Source organism: Anthonomus grandis, chromosome 8, assembly GCF_022605725.1.
Source record: "Anthonomus grandis grandis chromosome 8, icAntGran1.3, whole genome shotgun sequence".
NCBI classification, from domain to species: domain Eukaryota; kingdom Metazoa; phylum Arthropoda; class Insecta; order Coleoptera; family Curculionidae; genus Anthonomus; species Anthonomus grandis.
In genome coordinates this window covers 31,820,305-31,843,504 of record NC_065553.1, presented here as the reverse complement: position 1 = coordinate 31,843,504, position 23,200 = coordinate 31,820,305, and the positions used below count along the sequence as shown (strand labels likewise).

The following is a 23,200-nucleotide window of genomic DNA, read 5'->3' as shown; positions in this document are numbered from 1 at the left end:
TTCGATCGTTTACAAAATGCGCATTGAAATTTACCGAAACTGTTGTTATTTGAGTTTGAAAATAAGACATTCGAGGAGTCTTGACCGTTATCTGTATTTTCCGTATAAAACGTTTTCGAGGTATTGAATCGATTTTGTTTAAATGATTGATTTTTCGTATCCGTATTTTTTAGCTCTATAGTTTCGAGCAAATCAGCTTTGGACTTTAAAAATGATTTTAAATCGCTCAGCTGGGGAGAATCTATTTTAGAAATATATTCCTCCCAGTCTCGAACTGTCGCATTGTCAAGTTTTGTACTTATAATGTATATAATTAACGTATCCCACGTATCTGCCGGTTGTTTAAGCTGTTTTAAAGCCTTTAGATGCTTTGACAACGTATCAATAATGTTTCGAAGTATTTTGGATGATTGCTTGGAGACTACGGGTATATTGAAAACAGCCTTGACGTGATTTTGTACTAAAAGTCGGGAGTTATTGAACCTATCACATAACAAACCCCAAGCAATGGGATAATTTACCGCGGAAAATTCCAGAGAGGCAATAACTTCGGCAGCATTGCCTGTCAACGAATTTTTTAAGTAATGATATTTGTGTATGCTACTTAGCGAGTTATTTAAATGCACTAAAGATTCAAAAGTTTCTCTAAATTCTAGCCAACCCTCATAGTCGCCTCGAAATTTTGGGACCTCAATAGCAGGAAGCTTAATAGCTGCATTAGGCAATGTTTCAAAATTCTCGTGCTCTGAAACCACGCTTTTCCTATCCGTTTCAAGTTTTGAAAGTAAATTTTTTTCTCTTGCTATTTCTTTATAAAATGTACTACAAAAAAGTTCGCGTTCTTTGAATTGCTCGTTTAAATCCGCGTCATCTACAATCGCTTCTAAATTTTCTTGGACTTCATCAAACTCGTGAATTATATTTTCACTCAAATCTAAACGGGTTTTTAATTGATGAAAATCATCCGAATCTAAATCATCGTGTGTACTTAACCCCCTTAAAAAATTTGAAAATATAGTAAACTTCGATTTTATTGAACCTCTTTTACGTTTGAGCGCTTTAATTTCGTCTACCGACATGTTTTATCAAAAGAGAAATAAAATGTTAAAGTGAAGTGTTTCGCTTAGTAAAACGCAATTGAAAATAAGGTATCCCTTAATAAATGTTATTAAGGTGAAGTGCTTCTCTTAATGCCGCCTCAAAATGCAACCCACAACGTCGCGCTCGATGCCCTCCTGCCCGCACAGACGAGGATTTCGTTCCAACGGGCGAAATCCGGATGAATCTGGTTATGGAGCGGCCGGCAATGAGCGAGAAAGAAAGAAAACTAGGTATATTTGAACGTCGATATCGTCGCGGTGCAAGAGTAAGAGAGATGCAAAAAGAAAGCGTTGGACCCGTATGATGCGGCGCGTGGATGGTATTGAGTGGGATTTTCGTATTTGGATTTAGTATTGTCCAGCAACTGAGAACTTACGCCCGAAAAGAATGCGGGCAAAAAAATTAAATGGCTTTGAGATATTGCCAGATTGTCACTCTCCAAATCCTTTTATATGTGTTAATATTTCTTTGCACTAAGGTTAAGTATTAAATATCCTGTATATATAGTATATTCACATCTCATAATATACATATATTCTTATCTTCGAAAATTGTAGTAATGTATCTATTTAAGTTTATAATACATTTATATTGTAAAACAAATTATGTCCCTTTTATAAATACTCAGATTTATTCACGAGGCGGCAACAAAGCCTCATTTTGCCAGCGTACTATGTATTAAATACGGAAATATCACATCGTCATTGGTCAACAGGCGATAAACGGTGGAGTTCTCGATGGGGTTTTTTGAATAAATAATGTATCTGCAGGTGTTCTATTTATTTCGGTTTTCTGCAAGTTTAGTTTACGCATAGGCGTAGGGAGGATTCCATTAATATCTGGATTATATGGACGTTGGCGTTTGTGGTTCTTTCTATTATTTATTATTGTTGTATTTCTTTTAACGTTTTGTCTTTAAGTTTTTGAGTATTTAGTTTTAATTTGTGTTGTTATCTTTATAGACAATTGATATAATCTTCTTGAGTTTTTAAATATAAGATTTACAGTAAGTATGATTTGACTTTACTGAAAAAGAAGATAAAGATAAAAAGTAAACTAAAAATACTAGCAAAAAAAAACTTCATATTTTTAATTTTTATAGCCGATTCAATTTTGTAAACAAAGTTTTTTGTATGTAGGTTTGTATACGGAAAGCTATATTTGGCCTTATGATGGAAGGAAATAGGTTTTTAAAAGGAAAACATCTAAACGGGCAATCAATGGAAATTGTTGCAAATGTTTATAGAGGTTGCGATGAGGAAACTCAAAACAATGCATTTAAAATTCCTCTAAAGAGAAAACTCGATCGTGTTTGCATGTACACTGGCGTCTCTAAGTCCACTATACAGAAGATTCATAAACAAGATAAGAAAAGAAATAGAGATAGGCCAAATGATGTGCTTGTACCACCGCCTAACAAATAATCTCGCTTTTCTGTTAAGAATGACTTTGAAGATTTTCCAATAATAAGGCGCACAATTAATAACTTTTACCAGGAATTAAAAATTGTTCCAACGACGACCAAACTTCTACAGAAGTTGCGAGAGACCATTGATTTTCCGTATTCCAAGGAAACTTTAAGATGTTTACTAAAAGCAAATGGGTTTTATTTTAGGAAATGTCAAAACAAAAGGAAAATATTGATGGAATATTTACTTCATTATATATATATTATACTTCATTGGCGGTATAAATATATAAACGCGATACAGAAGTATAGAAATGAAGGAAGAAATATAGTTTATATAGACGAAACCTGGGTCGACAACGATTTGACTTTTCAAAAGTGTTGGCAAAGCACTGATGTTTTTGGTATTACTAGTAACATCAGAGCAAGTGGTAAGAATTTTTTGTAGTTAATTAAATAAATTGAGGGTTTAAATGTAGGCATTAAAATTTCGTTATAATTATAGTGTTTAGCTAAAAAACTTAGAATAAAAAGTTTTTTTTTCTTGCCATAATATTTTATATACATTTTTTTAGGTCGTTTAGTTATTGTTCATGCGGGTTGTCAGAATGGCTTTATTCCCAATGCCAGTTTGATATTCAAAGCTGGTCAAGCAACTGGGGATTATCACGGACAAATGAATCGCGAAAATTTTATGAAATGGCTGGAGGAAAAATTAATTCCCAATATTCCGGCTAATTCAGTGGTCATCTTTGATAATGCACCATATCATTCCGTGCAAGAGAATAAAGTGCCGACCAAATCAAGCACCAAGAAAACTATGATCGATTGGTTGACGGCAAATGGTAAGTAAAAACGCATTATTTGTATTTATATTAAAAGAAAAAATATCTGCGAACAGCTACAATTGATATGGTAAAGTTTTGCATTTTATGACTCATCAAAGAAGAAAATATACTTATAATAAGTTTGACTCTGGGGTTAGGGATAACCCTGGATTGAAAAATCGGTCCTTAGAGATATATTTATTTCTACATTAACTTCGCGGTATATTAAATATTATTTTTTAAAGGATAATAATAGGTTACCTACTGGCCACAAAATGCATAAATTTTTTCATCCTCTTGTTACAGGTTAAAATTGGCATTTTATACTCTTTATTAAAAGCACTGATTATAGTTATATTTTCAAAATAGATATTTTACAAATATTAATGATTGGTACTAGTAATGCCCTCTCTGTAATAGCCTCCCAAGTAACCCATAGTTCTGTTCTCTAGCCATTTCAAATTACAGTATTCTTTTTTTTAAGGACACATTTAGTCTTGTACATTTCAGCTTCATATTGTACTGGTTGTTAATGAAATTTTATTTATACTCTTATAAAACCCGGTTCTGGACTAAAGAAAGATTTTAGAATTTAAATTATATCCCATATTGCTTATTCCATACTTTATTTAATTATTTTATAACGAATAATGATTAATTGGGCATGTACAATTATTGTGTATGTTGTACTGTTCATAGTACAATATCTGATTTTGGCTTGACCATACCAGATATGCTGGTTGATTTTACTCGGACTGACCTATCTAATTTTTGTCTCTTTTTATCTAATGTAAATATTAGTTTTCTTGGAAGATAGCAAGAAGTGGCTGGTCTAGGCAAAATCGAAATTGATTGTCATAGTGACACATATTTTCATTGCCAACTTCCTTGGGCCACAAATTTTGTTATTTATTTTTTATAAAAGGTTTTATGGTACTTATAAAAAAAGTTAAGTTATTTTGTTATATATTTCGATTGGCAATACACTTTGTGCGTGATTGCTTAAATACGGGTTTGACCTCTGCGGTCGTTCCTTTTCCCAGACCGCCGTCATGAAGTGAAGAGTGCTTTAGTTCTTTTTGAAATTCGTGTGAATTTTACCCATATGGGGATATAATTGACTAAATGTGGTGATAGTAAATCAACTTTTTGGGCGTAATGCTGTAATTTGTTGTTTTGTTGAATTTACTGGCCTTTATGGCGATTTAAAACCTAATAATTTTTCACGTGCCCTCGAACATCGGCAAAATAGCGGTTCTGATTGGCATTGGCAGGGGACAATTTAATTAGCAAAGCTACATAACATGGATTTTGAATGGATTTTTTTTGTACGGACCTGATTTCTTCAGGCCACATGGTGCTTTCGTTTTGGGGTTATGTACTCTACTGGCTCTAATCTAGAAGGAGATTTTAAGCAACTGTGAGCTAACGTCTAACCTAGACCACTACCAGAGCTTGGCGTATTGTGAAGTGGAAGAGGTGAAGCTTGGAAGCCTGCAATTTTTTTTCTTTGACTGGGATTTGGATGTCTGGGAGAGTCTCGAATCTGAAGTAGTCTGCTGTGTGTGGAGCTAGGTGACACAACATAACATTTTTTTATTCACTTATTTTATTTTTATTATCACAACTTTTATCTTTTGAGTTGAGATACATACATAAGCTTATTTAAAATTTTATTGACATTATTTAATCGATGCTATTTTATTATTGAATATTACTGATATGAGTACATATATGTGACAAGTGACTCCTGTGAGGTAAGACGCAGCCGGCTTCGTATTACTACGAGTATATACTTGGGTTATATTATTTATTTTCAGACTACTCCTAAGATGTCAAATTTTCTCAGATTAGCTAGTAAATATTAGAGTAAACTAATAAAAGGGTAATTTTAAGTGGGGAAGCTTCAACAGTTAGGGTTGTTATTTTTTTTTTTGCTTAGGTCAATGTCCGTGGCGGGATATACCGGGCCATGTAAGTTATTAGTTTAAATTGAATTGAAGCTTCATTCTCCAAAAGGTTTGGGTGTAACATAACTTATTTTATTTTGACAACCACACTTTGATTGTGTATTTTTTTTGTGTGATGTTGTGGTTCCTTATTACCAACTTAAATAATTATTCCTCTTAACAATAAATAACATAACATAATTCTCTGTGATAATCAAGACTTAAATAAATTGTTATTTTCTGTTGTTAATTTGTTTTTCACTTGAGTTGAGTAGGTTGGAATATCATAGGTAATTTGGAAACAATAGTGTATACTGATTTGACTTTGATTTTGTTTTCCAAGTTTCGTTTTGAACTTGCCTAAATAAATTTTGATAAATATTGGGCGTCCTTTGGGATTATATAAAATCCAAAACTTGGTGGCGCCATACTGATTTTGACATTTAGTTGGGTAACTCTTGGGTAGTTACTACCTAAGAAATTTTGGTTCATTTGGTTGAGAAAGAAGCTAGAACCCACTTCGGCTTGAGCTAGCAGCATTGTGAAGGATTCCTTCTCTGGGCGTTTCAGGTAAGAGGGGTTAAGTTCCTCCGGGCATCAAACAACTTTTGGAGACCCTCTTAAGGCCATAAACCTTTCACTATTTTTAGTACTTCTTTTCTTTGATTAACTTGGCATTCATCGCTTCACCACCATCATTCCATTTTATTGCACTTTAAGAAAAAAAAAATATATAACACTCTATACTTACTTAAAGAAAAAAAAATTAAAAATACTAATGTTTAATATCTTTAGGGTATTAATAATAAATTACTTTTAGGAATATCTCACAACCCAGCTGAACGCAAATGGGAATTGTTCAACAACATAAACCACCTGAGGATGAAAAAAACTACGTAGTAGATAGAGTATTGCGTTCATATGGACATACTCCGTTGCGTACACCACCTTATATGTGCGATCTCAACCCAATCGAACTGATATGGGCCCAGTTGAAACATTTTGTTCGTAGTCGCAACACTACTGGCGACATATCCATTAAAAATTTAATAGAACAAGTACAACTGGGCATTGCTTCTATCACACCTGCACGTTGGGCTGATACTGTAAACATGTAGTAAATATTGAAAAAAAAAACTACGAAACTGATCATTACATGGAAGAGGTAGAACCACTAATTATTCAGCTTGGCGAGGAAGATAGCAGTGAAGATGAATCCGATGAAAGCGATGCCGAAGAAAATACCAGTGACGAGGACTAATCAATATTACATTTTAGAATGAAATATAATAAATAAATTTTATGTATGTTTAAACGTTTTCGATATATACAGGGTGATTGGAAAGTACAACTATTTAGGTTCATTTAGAGGTCATTTGTGACAAATTCATCCCTATCACCTGGGGGTCTAAAATTTACGAACTCCGAGATATAACCCCGTTTTAAGAATTTTTTCATATCCCGCCTACGCTAATCTTAAAAAGAAAAAAATCAAAATCTTATTGAATTACTTATTTTTTGGCAATCAATTGATTTTTTTTAAAGTATTCAAACAAATCACTAGTAAGGTAGTTACTTTTTATTTTTTTAAATTAATTCTAAATACCTCTTGCTAGTAATATTCTAAAATTTTAGAGCTTAACACATTTCTTTTTATTTAAAAAATATCGCGGGCCTAACAGTTTAAAAAAGAAAATCAATAGATTGTCAAAAAATAAGTAATTCAATAATATTTTGATTTTTTTTCTTTTTAAGATTAGCATAGGCAGGATAGAAAAAAAATCTTTATTTCATGCATATATTTATTACTTAACATTATTCTACGTAATTTTACACCATATTACTACAAGTATATTTATTTACTAAATACCACATTTTTATTCTATTTAAATATATTAAGTTTTATTAAAGAAAATAATTTCGCACGCCTATGAATCGAAGAATATCAATACGTTTTTATGGGCATTTCCCCTCTGCGTCTCTGTTAAGTTAAAAGTTGGCGTATAATATATATTCGCATAGAAATTTAACGTATTTGGGTTTACAATCGTATAATGTCGCATAAAACTCATATGAAGAAATGCACACAATCCTTATACAGAACAAACGGCGCTGATAATGAGAGGAATATTTGAATAAAAGGACTTACCCACTATTAGGTGGAGCGAGCAACGGTTTATTTTAGCACAGATATCACTGGTTACTGCATTTAATTCGGACGAAGGACCAATTTGTTAGGGTGATTAGCCCTTTTTTGTATTGCTGACCTCTTTTTAAATGAAGTTCGTTTTGGGTTTTTCACGTAATTATTTATTAAATTCAGTTACAAAGGTGTTTTGTATGAGACCTTTTACATTTTTTTTAATACGCACTCTACCGCTGCTCGATGCAAAGTGAAGCCACAAGCCCTTTTACGGGAGAAGAGAGTGTGGCGCGGTTGCCACGTTTATTTCAAATATTAGTCTTTAAGAATTGCACCAACAAAATTTGAATGCCCTTTTTTCTTTTACCCTCTGCCATTGGGGTGGTATCCACCTTATGGAAGTTCTTAAAAATAATAATAATTCCTAATGATAAAAAATAATTTATATAGGGGATTAACCCTAAATAAAATATCTACAAAAAGCAACCACTTTTTTTTTACTAACCAGTAACCAACTACAATAACATTTAACTTATTGGGTCATTTGGGCCAGGTGTAAAAACTTTTTTTAATTAGTAAAAACCTTTTTTTTTGGAAAAAAATTTAAACGGCAACATAAAGACATACCTACGTATATTATAAGGGCCTTTGTTAAGGACCTGATGTTAAATCTGTGATCATAATTATTGAACAGGTCCCTGGATTGCCTAATTAACATTTTCTAACCTCAAAAACAATTTACCATCAGTTAAAAAAATTATCAATATTAGCGAATTTATAAAAGCAAAAAACGAAAACAAAAATCTAGGAAACTAATAAGTTTGTTTTGATGAACTTACCACGGTTAAAAACCCAATCGTGATAAATATTTGGTCTTTTAAAGGGAAACTTAAACATTTTCAAACTGCCTGAGGTTGTCGCAATTTAAATAATAACATTTATCGCCACCCGTAAAACGCGTAAGACTAGACATTTTTGTTTTGTTTCAAAAATGAACAACGCTAAAAAAAGGAAACTACTCCCCTTAGGCCAATGTTTACGAAAAAAATTGCGGGCTTTATCACATGACAATATTACGATATGCAAGTCATGTCAAAAACAAAATAATCATAGCCGGTGAGCCGTCGAGCCGCCCAACTCAATATGATCATAGAATAACCAGACAAATCAAGATCGACACGCTAGAAAAGAAATTTGGCACCTCAGCAGCTCGCATCGCGAGCGAAATTGCTTGGCCGCCCAACTACCGTCCCAGCTGATCGAGTTAAGTGTCCCAATAGGTGCCATTTACAATGCATTGGAGTATTTTTCTATTTGTCTGGTTATTCTATGGTATGATTTAAGGGACGGGATCATGATGTTTTTTACAAGCGGTTACAGATGACATTTGTGAAGCAAAGCCGGAAACTCAACACCAATCAAGCGAAGCAATCCCAATCAATCGGTCAACATTTACCTCTGCTCTGTTGCTATACGGATAGTAATTATGACATCACGGACTCGGTTATTACTTTTCTCTCACCACTTTGAGAAGCCAAGTAATAATTAATAAACGCGGCTACTGCCTGCCCTACAAAAAACCAAGAAAGATAGTGTCCAAACCACAGTTTTAAAAGTTCATAAAGCGGAACGGAATCAATATGAATATTCTAGTAGCAAATCACAAATAAAAACTCACAGCGAAAAAAATAAAATACCACCGCCTTCCAAGCATGTAAAAATGGAAACTAAAATATCGTAACTCGGATAATTTAACGATTATTTTATTAATATAACTCGCTTACTACCTGTCCTACAAAACACGAAGAAAGATAATGTTCAGGCACCAGTCATTAGACAAACGTCTGCGGGCAGACCCCGAGTAGTGATGTCAATGAATCACGCACGTGCATGTGCCCAGAAACGAATTTGTCAATTTGTATTCGTATCGACGATACGGTTGAACGTTCAGCGCTTGTTTTCGTGGTTTCGTCTAGTTTTGAGTGAGGTTGGGTTGGGTTGGCCAGGCAAACCAGCCTTTAAAGATCCTTACCTTAATGTATCTGTTTCCAGCTTCAGCAGGCCTGCTCTGGACTTATTGGGTCTTCCAATTCGGGTTGAATCACTAAGAGTGGTTGCGGGTTTGATAAGTAAATCACGATCTGTGATGCGGTAAGATTAAGACAACAGTTGCGGAAATAAACGTATAGATCCCGACACTGGAATCAATGCGCGATGATAAAAGTGCTAACAAGGAAGTCTCCGTTCAGCACAAACCAAAGGAATTTAGAAATTTAAAGGCTATTCTACACGCGCAGATTTGTTGTTATTAATACTTAATATAAAAATATTAATTAAATTGGTTATAATAAAAGGAGAAATTTAAATGAAATGGTAGTTTTAATTTGGAGAGTAAAACAAAGAAATATTATAAAAAGAAGAAATTTATACTATTTGGACGTTTACAAACTAAATGTGGACGGACCAATCTTAGTGCTTCTAAAAAATTTATTTTTCTTTTTGTTTTAAATTTTTTAGAAGCCGTGAGATAATTTTTTACATTTTATTTAATTTTTTACTTAGCGTAATACCCAAATACATATTTTTAAACTTTATAGATAACGTATAAGGCCCCTTATAATAAACTAAATAAACAGGTTGAAGTTGGAAGTGTTGGAACAACTTCGACGTGCGCCATTCATTGAAATCGATACTCGGGGTCTGCCCGCAGACGTTTGTGTCATTAGTACAAATGTCTACAGGCTGACCCACTATTCGGAGCGGTGTACTGTGAGTTGCCTATAAAACATAATAGAATGACAGCTTTCATATTGTATTGTGGGTTGCTTCTCTTATTTTCTGCTGTACATAACCTCAGATAATCTGATTATGAATTATTTTTCCGAACACCAAAAATAATAATATTACAAGTATAAAAAATGTTTAGGTTCAATTCGAATCATTGAAACAGTTGGTGAACTAAACATAAAAAATCTCGTCGTGGAATAATAATTATTCAGTGCTCTTTGTGTAAATTTAAATAAGGATTTTTTGAGGTAAGTTTTTGATATCATTTTATAAGTTAGCTTATGTTTATTTTAATTGCAGCAGTGGAAGACAAACAAATACGGAAAAAGAGACAGTTTCCTTATTTCGATAGTTACAGATGGAGATTTTAGGTGCAATAATGAGTTTTTACAAGTTTTTGTTATTATTTAATAAGTTAGCTCATATTTATTTTAATTGCAGTACTGAAAGACAAATAAATATGGAAAAAGAGACAGCTTCCTTATTTCGATAGTTACAGATTTGAAAGGTGCAATATATAAGTTTTGATAGTATAGGGGAGATTATTAGTATGTATTTATTAATATAATATAAATAAACAAATTATATTAAATAGTGTTTTTTATTATGCTTATTAATTAAAATATAAATTAATTATTTGGCTGTTTGATATTATGCCAATTTGATTAAAAAACGAAATAAAACTACAATCGTATAAACAGCTTCGCGCATTTTATTCGAATATTTATTTATATAAAGTTAAACTTTCCGTACTTAAAAAAGCCTACAAGCTTAAATAATAATAATGATAACAAATGAAATTTTAAAATTTGCTTAATCAATTAAGCAAATTTATCGCCAGTGTGTTACATTCTTCGTTTGTAGGTTTAGACTGCGGTACTTTCTGTTTTTTTTTCTTTGTGCTAAACAGCCTTCTCTGTTTTACGATTTTTGAATGACTTGGTGTTGCATCTTTCAATTTAAAATTACTGATGGACTGTTGGTTGATTGCTGCCAAAGTTGGTTCAATTGGATTAATCAATGTTTCCAACGCTTTCAAGTACGTACAAGCGTGTATAACGTACAAGTGTCGCAACATCTCTTCCTTTCTTACAGTTATTGTTTATTCTTATTGTATATTCTTAGTGTTAATGTTTTGCCTTTTAAAGATGATTGATTGTCAAGTTGTTCAAAAAGAGTTTTTGATTCAACTGCTCTTTCATCACAAACAAGTTCCATTTCTTTTTCTATGAAAATATAACTCATATTAAAAAAAAATGACAAAAATAGTGAATAAATTTGAATCCTCCAAATAGGACTCCTTAGTACCCAAGTGTACTTTGGCCTCCTTGTAGACCTAGTAGTGGACTGTATACTTTTATAACCGTTACCAAACACCGTGAAATAAAACACTCCCGGTGAATTGTTCAACACAGTTTATTAACCCTTAAACTCGTATTAAACAATCACAACTGCGAACAGAAACTTATGAACTTAGAAATTTAACAAAAAACATTTAGAATTAGCCGCATGCAATTTTTATTAGAGCCCGAGTGCAATTACATGTTCTTACTATCGGAGAGTCAACAGACAGACTCTGACAGACTGACTATTTTTTAATAATATTTTTTAATAATCTTTTATTTTGGCGGTCTGCGGGCGGGGTGGCGCACGGATGAAGATGAGATACGGATCGGCAAGCTTCAAACGACGCGGCTTTTTTAATACGAACTACGCAGTGAGTAAACATGCCAACTTTGTTGATTCCAAGAACACTTAATTCAAAAAATTAAATAGGTAAAATTAATTGGCGCTCTAACATTCTCCCCCCCGTTGAAGCCCCTGGTTCAACCATATTTATTATTCCTTATCAAATGGCAAAGGACATAACTTTGTTATGGGACGTATAAACTCTCCCTCTTTGGTTCTTATTTTTACCATTCGAACCTTACTATCGGAACCTGGAACCGCTTCAATCACCCGTGCCAATACCCATTGCAAAGGAGGTAAGTTTTCATCTTTTACGAGAACAACCATATCCCTTTCTAAATTTTTTCTTGACACATACCATTTCGGTCGATTCTGAAGTCTAGTCAAGTACTCAACTGACCATCGAGTCCAGAAATTTTGACGAATTTTTGAACATAACTTCCAAAAACTTAACCTGTTTTCGGGTACATTGGATACATCTCTTTCAGGAACGGACGTTAAGGGTTCACCTATTAAAAAATATGACGGTGTTAAGCAATTCAAATCTCTTGAATCTGATGACAATGCACAAAGTGGCCTTGAATTAAGAATTGCCTCAATTTCTGTTAATACCGTAGTCATTTCCTCGAAAGACAATGTCAAATTACCTATAATCCTTCTTAGATGAAACTTGGTTGATTTTATCCCCGCTTCCCACAATCCCCCCCAGTGTGGGCTTAATGGCGGAATAAATTTCCATTTAATTTCTTTACTTGCTAAAAAAGTGTTAATATTATTCCGATTTGTTTCATTTTTAAAAAAGAGATACACTTCTTTCAGCAAGTTATTTGCCCCTTGAAAATTAGTTGCATTGTCGCTATAAATTTTACAAGGACAACCACGTCTAGCTATAAATCTTTTCAACGTATATATAAAACATTCAGTGCTCAAATTACTGACTAATTCAATATGAATCGCCTTTGTTTGCATACACACAAATAACGCAATATATGCCTTTTTAGTCGTAGAACTTCTTAGTCTTGACTGTTTGACATATATCGGCCCTCCAAAGTCAACTCCGGTATTTAAAAATGGACGTCCAATTGAAATTCTATCCAAAGGAAGAGAACCCATAAGCTGTGCAGAAGTTTGCGCTTTAAGCCTATAACATTTGACACATTTCCCAATTACAGACTTTACTTCGCTAAGACCATGGATTGGCCAATACCTTAACCTTAAGTTTGCCAATACCGCCTGTGGTCCAGCGTGAAATAATTTCAAATGTTCTGCCCAAATAATTAACTTTACCACGTGATGCCTCGATGGCAATACGATTGGAAATTTTTGATTGTAGTCAATATCCGCCTTGGATAATCGGCCATTAACCCTCATTATACCATTAGTGTCTAAAAATGGATTTAAACACTTTAAAGAACTAGTCTTAAAAATTTCAAAATTATTGTCACCATCATGACAATTTAAATCTTTAATTTCTTTTGAAAATGTCTCAGCCTGTACAAGTTTTAAAATTGTATTTAATGAACGTTTAAGTTCGTCAACTGTCAGTGGCCCAGATTCCCTTTTATCAAAAAATCGAAAACAATACGCAACAGCCCTTTGCAACCTATTAAAATTCAAGAACCTTATCCAATCAATGACCCTTTGATTTAACTCTACCTGAGTTAAAGCTATTTTTCGTTGCTCTGGCAGACCTTCAGTAATTGAACATTCCTCAGGTAAAAAATCAATTTGTGAATCATAAAGAAATTTAGGGCCCTTCCACCAAATTTTGTGTTTTAAAAGTTGCCCCGACATTAAACCCCTTGACAGGCAGTCTGCCGGGTTGTCCTGAGACGAAATGTGTTTCCACTGACAATTCAAAGTCAATTCCTGCATTTCAGAAACTCTATTGGCCACAAAGGTGGTCCATCTACTTGGTGACCCATTTAACCAAGCTAGTACAACTTTGGAATCCATCCATAAAACAACCTTAGATATTTTAAGATTTAAAATTCCCAAAATTTTAGAAGTAAGGCGAGATACTAGAAGTGCTCCACAAAGTTCAAGTCGTGGCAATGACACTGTTTTTAAGGGAGCTATTCGTGATTTCGAGCAGAGTAAATTACAGGAAACATTTTTGTTTTTATAAATAGCCCTTACATATAAACAGGCCCCGTATGCTTTCATGGAAGCATCCGCAAATCCATGCATCTGAATTTCAGCAATATCCGAATTATTAAACAGACAACGAGAAATTTGTAATTCAACTAAACATTTAATATCTGCCGAAAACGATTTCCACTTATCTAAACTTGTTGATAGGAATTCCTTATCCCAATCAACTTTACTTGCCCAGATTTCTTGCATTAAAATCTTCGCAACAACAATCACAGGCCCCAACAAACCCAACGGATCGTACATCTGTGCGATTTTTGATAACACCAATCTTTTTGTTATCTTGATTTCAGTTTTATCTATTTTATCTGGAACAGATATTTTAAAATAATCCTGAGTTGGAAACCATAACACTCCTAACACCTTATTTGAAAACTCATTATCCAAAGAAATGCATTCACCATCCTTGTCACTACCAACATTCTTTAACAAAGACAAATCATTAGCACACCATTTGTGCAATTTAAAACCTCCAGAGTTTAACAAACCAATCAATTGCTCCTGTAGTTCTAAAATTTCCTTTTTAGAATTTGCGCCGCAAAGAACATCATCGACGTAACATTGCTGTAAAATTGCCCTTGAAGCCGCCGGAAAATTACACATCTCATCTGTTGCCAATTTATTTAAGCAACGAGTTGCCAAAAAGGGAGCCGAGTTGGTACCGTAAGTCACGGTTTGCAACTCTATGATTTTAACTGGTTCATCTGGCTTTTCCCTCCATAGAATATTCTGGAATTTTCTATGATCCGGGTTTACCTTAATCATACGATACATTTTTTGGATATCAGTCACTAAAACATATAAAAACGTTCTGAACCTACAAAGTATATCAAAAAGTTCCGGCTGAACGGAAAAACCTTTTAACATAACGTCATTTAGTGAATATCCTGTTGTCGTCTTACTTGACGCATCAAAGACAACTCTGAGTTTAGTTGACACAGCATCCTCTCTTACGACACAGTGATGCGCCAAGAATACCCTTTCCTGTTCTCCGACTGAATCAGAATTTACTGAGTCCTCTTTTATGTATTTTCCATGCCCTAAAGTTACATATTCATTTATGAACTCCTTATACTCAGAAAATAACTTTAAGTGCGTATGTAACCTTTTTTCCAAATTTTGAAACCTTTTCAATGCTAAATCATACGAATTACCTAACTTTAAGTATCCATTTTGTTCTCTAAATGGTAAATCCACCTGAAAAGATCCATCATCCAATCTCTTATAGGATTTAATAAATTTTTCCTCACACAATTTATCTTCTGAGGATAAAAACCGTTGACCTGATATCTCTTCCATTTGCCAAAATTTTGGAATTAACTCATTAATGTCCTGGCCCTTAGAATGACTAAACAAATTTACACTTAAATTATTGTTTGTGCTATTTTTAATACTATTTTTCTGAACTGACTTTACCGGTGCATTTCCGCAAATTAACCATCCCAATTGAGAGTTTTGTAGAACTGGCAGACCTGACCCTAACCTAATTAAATCAGGCAGCACTAAATCAAAGTAAAACTCTGCTGAAATTAAAATATCGATATCCGATGGCTTGAAGTAATAAGGATCAGCCAATAAAATACCTGGTGGAATTTTCACCATATTTGTTTCTATAGAAACATGAGGCAACTTACAGGTAATCTGATTTAAAACTGCAAATGACATATCTACCTTATAGTTAGTAACCTGAGACTCGAGAACTAAATTAACAACCTCATTAATTTCTGTGACCTTATTTCCTATACCACCTATTTTAAATTCAGTTAACTTACAATTAACATTTGTTAATTTATTAAACAAGTTCCTTGTTATGAAACAGCTCTGGGACCCAGAGTCCAACAGTGCCCTAGCCTCCAATTTATTGCCATCCTGACAAATCAAATTTACAATTGCTGTGGCCAGTATAACTTGTACATTAGAATGAGCCACAGCAGCCTGTTGTATTACAGGCTCCTCTAGAATACCCATATCAACCCCATGACTCACTCCAACAAACTCTTTCCCAAAGTAATCCTCATCTGAACCCAACTCCAACTCCGATTCTTGAATTTTATTCAAATTCCCAGAAACCCCTAACAAGGCATTAGAATTAATTTTATTTTTAACATCAGGTTCATCTCTTTTTACTTCTTCACCTTGACCTTGACCTCCATTTTGTTTACTATTAAAACCTTCCCTATTACCATCCCAAGAATAATCATGCAATAGTAAATTGTGTCTTTTTTTACACACTTGACAAGGTTGTTTGGTACAGCGTGAAACTGAATGTGAATTATCTAAACAAAGGTAACATAAATTATTATTTTGAATTATCAACCTTTTTTCCTTTAATGACAAGTCAGCAAATTTAAAACATTTAATAAGTGTATGCCCAACACGATTACAAAATATACACTTATTTTGAACATCATCCCTATGACTTTGTCCTTGAGATAACAGTGTATGTCTTGTCGGTTGCTTAGAGTATTTATCCCCCTTTGAATGCCCCATACTATTCCCTTTATAAATTTCCCGAGAACTTTCCCCTTCAATAGTTTCTAAGGCAACACAACGCCTTTCCAGGAAATTAATAAATTCTTCACATGTTGGCAACACTGAATTTGAAAAAGAGGCATTTCTTTCTAACTCATATGCCTTATGAGTTTGGTAGTCTAATTTTTGAGTAAAAAGAAAAACAAGCAGTACATCCCACTCCTTAACAGGCAAACCCAAAGCTGTCAAAGAATTCATATGTTGTCGAACATGAGTTAAAAAGTTTCTTATTTGTTTACCCGAACCCTTTGCAGGATTAGGTGTATCCAACATACCCCTTAGGTGAGCATTAATAACCACCAGTTTATTTTCATACCTACTCTTAAGCAAATTTAAAGCATGTTTATAATTGTCATTTGTTAAAGTGAGGTCATTTATTAATTTTAATGCTTCTCCAGATAAAGCACCCTTTAAATATAAAAATTTTTGAACCTCATCTACATCAGCTGTATCAATAATTGCATTAAAAAGATCAATAAATGATTGCCACTCTTCAATCTTTCCCGAAAAAGTTGGTGTGTTTAAATGTGGCAACCTCGCATTCCTAAAATTATTGTTACCGGAGATTGAAACGGTTCCTTCAGGGACAGGGGCGGAAGATTGTTGCAAGTTTGCCGTCCTTAAATCCTCTAACCTTTTAATACTAGCCTTTATTTTTGACCAAATCGTCAAATATTTAGTTTCCATCAACTCCCTATCCCTAACCTCATCCTCATCCAGTTCCTCTATCTGAGATTGAACCTCACAATATTGTTCAAAACTATTTTGTAAAAAAGTTTCCCTAGTAGAAAATTCACTAACTTCTACATTGTCCGAATTTACATTTATGTTAACATAATTTTCTATCCTAGTTATTGATTAAAATTTAATACACCTTTAAATACACCTCTTCTCTTTTTTAAGGCTTCCATTTTAAATTTTTTCAACCTTCTACCCAAACACTAACCTAAACACTAACCTAGTATTATTCTAAGTCACTTTTCACTGAATACATTTTTAATCACTGCTTAAGCACCTTTTTTAAACCTTCATAAACTCTGGTTTAACCTTTACTAACAACACTTTAAAATTAACCAATTAATTGTAATTCTTCTTACAAACGACAAACTAAGATGTCTAAAACTAATTAAAAAATCCGTTAAGTGTATGTATACCTTAAAAACAAATTATAAGTTTCTTACTAACTTAATAAACATACAACCTTTTCCATAAACCTAAACACCCAATTTTTTAATTATACAAGTAAGTACACCCAGTGTGAATTTAACCAAACTTATAACTTTAGCATCTACTAAATAAGATAAATACCTAAATATCTTATAAACCTAAAACCGCCTAAAGCACCCAGTATGTTTTTAATTAACACAATACCTAAAATTCCTTAATTTTTAAATTACTTAACACCCAAATGTGTAATTTTTAACATATCCCTAATATAAGACCCTGTGCCTTATTTTTAAATTAATGTATTGTCTTTTAATTATATTCCTTTATGATATGCCGTAAATAATCCCAAATTCCAATTCCTTAAATCCTGGTGAATCAAACTTGCAGCAATCAACCCCAGTGGTTTTCCACAAGAGACCCAAATAATAATGAAAGATCTGACCTTATGTTAAACTCCAGTTTCCAACGGTTCCAGTTCTCCAGTTCCAAACCAAACTGACCAAATCCAGCTCGATTGGACCATGAATAAATTTGAATCCTCCAAATAGGACTCCTTAGTACCCAAGTGTACTTTGGCCTCCTTGTAGACCCAGTAGTGGACTGTATACTTTTATAACCGTTACCAAACACCGTGAAATAAAACACTCCCGGTGAATTGTTCAACACAGTTTATTAACCCTTAAACTCGTATTAAACAATCACAACTGCGAACAGAAACTTATGAACTTAGAAATTTAACAAAAAACATTTAGAATTAGCCGCATGCAATTTTTATTAGAGCCCGAGTGCAATTACATGTTCTTACTATCGGAGAGTCAACAGACAGACTCTGACAGACTGACTATTTTTTAATAATACATCTTTTATTTTGGCGGTCTGCGGGCGGGGTGGCGCACGGATGAAGATGAGATACGGATGGGCAAGCTTCAAACGACGCGGCTTTTTTAATACGAACTACGCAGTGAGTAAACATGCCAACTTTGTTGATTCTAAGAACACTCAATTCAAAAAATTAAATAGGTAAAATTAATTGGCGCTCTAACAAATAGAACTATATACTTGAATTAAATCAATTTTCATGCAAAATATAATATATTATTAGTTTATTAGTATATTTAAAAATAAGGATAGAATAAAACGCGAGATAAAATATTATTAAATATGTAAATACCATCACCCAAAACCAAATGCATGCATATTACTGCATGCATTGTGATGGTACAATTTCCTAAACATTAAAACCTGTATAAAGTCTTATACATTTTTACCCATGATAAAAATGTATTTAAAAAATTAAAAGGTTTGCAATTAAAAAAAGATAATAATAATTTATACCGTAGAAAATAAAATATTATGTATTTACCATCCTCTGACGATCCCTGTGAAACATGTGTTTCAGACTGTTCAAGTTGCCTAAACCTACAAAGTAAGTGAATGTGCTTGCACATATTCCATGCAATTGCAGAATCAAGGCAGCTGCATGATATTTGTGAATACATACTTTGTAATCTGTACAAATAATTTGACAATCACAATGAATGTCATTTTCATTGATGCTGTACATTTCAGCTTTTGAAGAGGATGCAACTTGCCAAGTGTCTTCAAAGCTTGTAATTAGAGATATGTCTAAATCTAAACTAGTTTTATGCCTTTTCCGGAGCTGTATAATTTTAGAGGAAAGTTTACCTTTGTTTAGGATAATTAATCGGTCAAATAATTTGTCTCGTATGAATTTCATAAGGGCATTTACAGCTTTATCAAGCCTTTTAACATTTCTCCCACAAAAATAAATATACTTGATGGTACGATGCATTCTTTCAATGTGCATGTTTGTGTTTAATCCTGAATGCATTCTATAACAGTATGCCCAGGACATAGCTTTACTTGCATAATTTTACTTAAAATAAAGACCAAAATTTGAAATACTTGGATCATCAAGAGTGTTTCTTAAAAAACTGTTTAGCATTTGTTCAAAGGCAGAGGGATCTGTTTCTTGGAGAAGAACTCTTAAATTTTTATAGACCAATTCCTGAAAAAAAGAATATTTTTAAGTACACAGTCATCTTTAAAATAGTAACTACCTGCTTTTCTTTGGTGTTGATCAAATTAAGGTCCTTCCTCCAGGCGCGATCAACATGCCATGTGCAATATAAGCTAATAAATGAATTGATAATATTATTATAACATAAAAAAGACAGTTACATACATAACATACCGGAATTGTGTCCCAGACATTACTTTTGACCAAGCATTGTAATACATATCGGCCATGTCAGACATGAATACCTTTGCCTCAATAAGCCCACTTTCTTTCTTTACACAATTGAAGAATAAAAACATTATGGTTTCGTCACTTCTGCTCGAAATGCAAAAACAACAGGGAAATCCTTGACGCAAGTCATCAAGGACTAACAGTGTGTGAAGCTCAAATTGATAACTGTTAATACCATAATATTAACACAAATACAATCATTTGCAAACTTCTTAAATGTACTTAGTTGACCACTATTCATGATTATTAAAATAAAATCATCATTACACAACTGAGGGTACTCATCCATGGTAACATCTTGAGCCTTGTAGAATAAAACACAGCTATCTTTCATTTCATTGACCCAAGATTCTAATTGCATCATTTTTGTGCCTTACTACTGTTGATCTAAGGTTAAAACTCGCTTCAATATTGTAAAAGCCTTTTTTTGTTAAAAGATGCTTCCTTTGTAAGTTGTCTGATTCTGTAATCCCATCCCTTACTTCATCCAAAACAGCTTTAAATGGAATTTTTGTGGCTAATTTTGTAGCAATGGCATGTCTTTCCATAGATGACAGAAATAGGTGCCCAATTGTATTTTGGTAACCCACATGAGTTTTTATAAAATTAACCACATATTTTCCATCACTGTAGGTAACTTTTATCATGGCAGGGCAGAACCCATTAATTTTATTGCTACCTTGTGTTTTGAGATGTCTTTGGCCCTTACTTTTTGAAGTAAAAAAATCCAGATCGATGGCATATGTAATTTATTACTCCTGTCTTCATTCCTTTTTCTTTAACGAAACTAGCTATTGTTTCATTTTCGGTTTTACTCTTCCACGACATAAACTCATCATGATTTGAAAATTGAATTGTGTCACACTGTATAGGAATACTATGAAATGTCTCATAATGTTTAACAAAGTCCCTTTTTAACCTGGCATTGAAGTTACACAATGGACATTTTTGTTTTGACTTTTGAACTTCAGCAGGCACGTTTCAAGAGACTGGAACATTTGAGTGCACTTTTTTCACATGGAAGTTTAAATTTGGCTTGTAACTAAATTGTCTATTACAATATGTATACTTATAAACATCCCCTTGAAGCACTTTTAAAGGCGCAATTGAATTTAATTTTTCCGGACGGCTACTTTTTACATGTCTTTTAATTCATTAACACGTTTATATATTTTTCCGCACTCGAGACAACTTCTGCTTTCTGTACCGGAACTACCGGACCACAGAACACAAAGAGGAAAATAGAAAAAAACATAAATGGGGATTTGCGCCACAGGAAAGGTTCGGATCGCGTCCACTTTGGCGCTAGTAACACTGTCCCATTTTATTCTCTGTTTTCTATTTTGACTGACAGATGGCAGCACTATATGCAAAAAACTTACTTTTCGTTTCCTGGTAGTTGGCTGGAATCTGGGAACTACAGAAAACATTTAGAATTCATATTTTTGTGCGAGTTTATGATATTTATCCGCATAATAGATTTTCTTTTTATGTGAATAGTGATTAGTTTCTTATTATATACTGTTGTGACAATTTGTGTTGTGTTTTATTATTAAAAAAACAAACTAACAGGACATTATAGAATAGATTATAGTGCTGTAACCTGTGGTAAATTTCCAGATTAGGGTTGCAATTTACAAAACTATTATTATTTGTTTAATAAAGACCTAGTTTTCAGGTAAGATTCTATATACTCTCTTTTACTTTAATATTAAGGTTTTAAAATTTTAGTTTCTCTATAAATAATCATGTTTTCCACTGCTCCACAGTCACACTCAAAAAAATGTTGTGTAGCTGGGTGTCTGAATCAGGATGGTAAGAGGCATAGATTTCCAAAAAATGATCCAGAAATATACAATGTATGTATTTCCATTATTAATCCACCTAATTATCATTGTTTATTGATAATTAGGTGGAATAAATCTATAATCGTTTTTATGTTTGCGATTGTCACTTTAAAGAGTACTGCAAAGTGCCAACCAGTAAGAGAGGACTCAAAAGAGCAGCAATACCTACTCTTAACATTGAAGGTAAGTAAATGAATGAATTACTATTAAAAGAATATCTATGTAAATCTTATTTAGTAAGATTTACATATATACTTATGTAAGTTATTTTATCATTTAATTTTTTTTCTTAAATTGTTGGCACAAATTGGTGGCAAACCTAAAATATAGGGATCCATATTTTTTATTTTTTTTCCAATGAACAGGGTTTTCCATATTGAATTTATTGCAATTAAAATTTCCACGTTTTACTTATATATATCTACATATAGAATGATATTACTATTTTATTTTTTAAATAAAAAAATATATTTTACTAGTAAAAGATCTTTCAAGTTCAGTCCTCTTACCACTGGGGGCTTTGGGTATAAAACATTCACCTTGAAAACTGTTTTTTTTTCTTTTTTATACTAACAAAACAGAATGCTGAGTTATTAAAAATAAATTTTTGATTATTGGGTATTAAAATATTTTATAAAAAAGTGAAAATTGCTTGTATTTTGTACTCAATATTACCTTTTGGCTGAGGGGAACAAAATAATTTGATATTTTAAACCCCGCATCTTCAACTGGGGGCTTACATAATATATACTTACCTCAAATTGTTGTTTCCGACAGCAGCTTTCCAAATTTAAGGATAATGGATCTGTCTTTAGTTGATTTTAAAAAAATATGAAAAGCTATAGATTTTAAACTTGAAAACAAATGATAAAGTCAATCTGAAAATGATAAGATCAAATAGGTACTTTTCAGAAAGTATCAAATTGGTAAAACATATTAATAGTCCTACTTACAAGTTCATTATAAAATGATGTATATTATTATATCTATCTTCACCAATAATAAATTATTATTCGTGAAATCACAGAAACGTACATGTATCAGAGACAACTATTTTTTTCTGCATGTATGTTATTTGGTAGTATGTTATGTATTTGGCATAGACATAATGCAAAATAGACAATACTTACAAAAGGTCGCCAAGAAATGATAAGTCGAAAATTCACCTCCATATTTTTAAATTTAAAATATAATACCGTGTAAATGCATATTATTATGTAGTACTTATTGATTTTAAGATTTTTACTTGTTTTAATAAATATTTTGTTAGTTCTATATTTGAATTTTATTTATGTTTTTGATAATGTCTTTTTCGATCGTTGAT

At 32.8% G+C, this 23,200-nt stretch overlaps 1 protein-coding gene and 1 long non-coding RNA gene across 2 annotated transcripts in view; both read left to right on the top strand.

Annotated features, from left to right (window-relative positions):
* LOC126739729 (uncharacterized) overlaps positions 1-23,200 on the top strand; it is a 52,274-nt gene that overhangs the window by 19,095 nt on the left and 9,979 nt on the right. The window lies entirely within an intron of this gene.
* Positions 2,745-6,655, top strand: LOC126739728 (uncharacterized). The gene is made up of 3 exons (XM_050445525.1): positions 2,745-2,940; positions 3,085-3,354; positions 6,106-6,655. Exons 1-3 carry the CDS (start codon positions 2,745-2,747, stop codon positions 6,183-6,185), a joined length of 546 nt encoding a protein of 181 aa, XP_050301482.1. The 3' UTR covers positions 6,186-6,655.

Bases quoted from the DNA above. Each gene is read 5' to 3' on its own strand.
- LOC126739728 (XM_050445525.1), top strand. From the start codon at position 2,745: ATGGAATATTTACTTCATTATATATATATTATACTTCATTGGCGGTAT. The intron at 2,941-3,084 runs GTAAGAATTTTT...ACATTTTTTTAG, and splicing joins TAGTAACATCAGAGCAAGTG to GTCGTTTAGTTATTGTTCAT. The intron at 3,355-6,105 runs GTAAGTAAAAAC...AATTACTTTTAG, and splicing joins CGATTGGTTGACGGCAAATG to GAATATCTCACAACCCAGCT.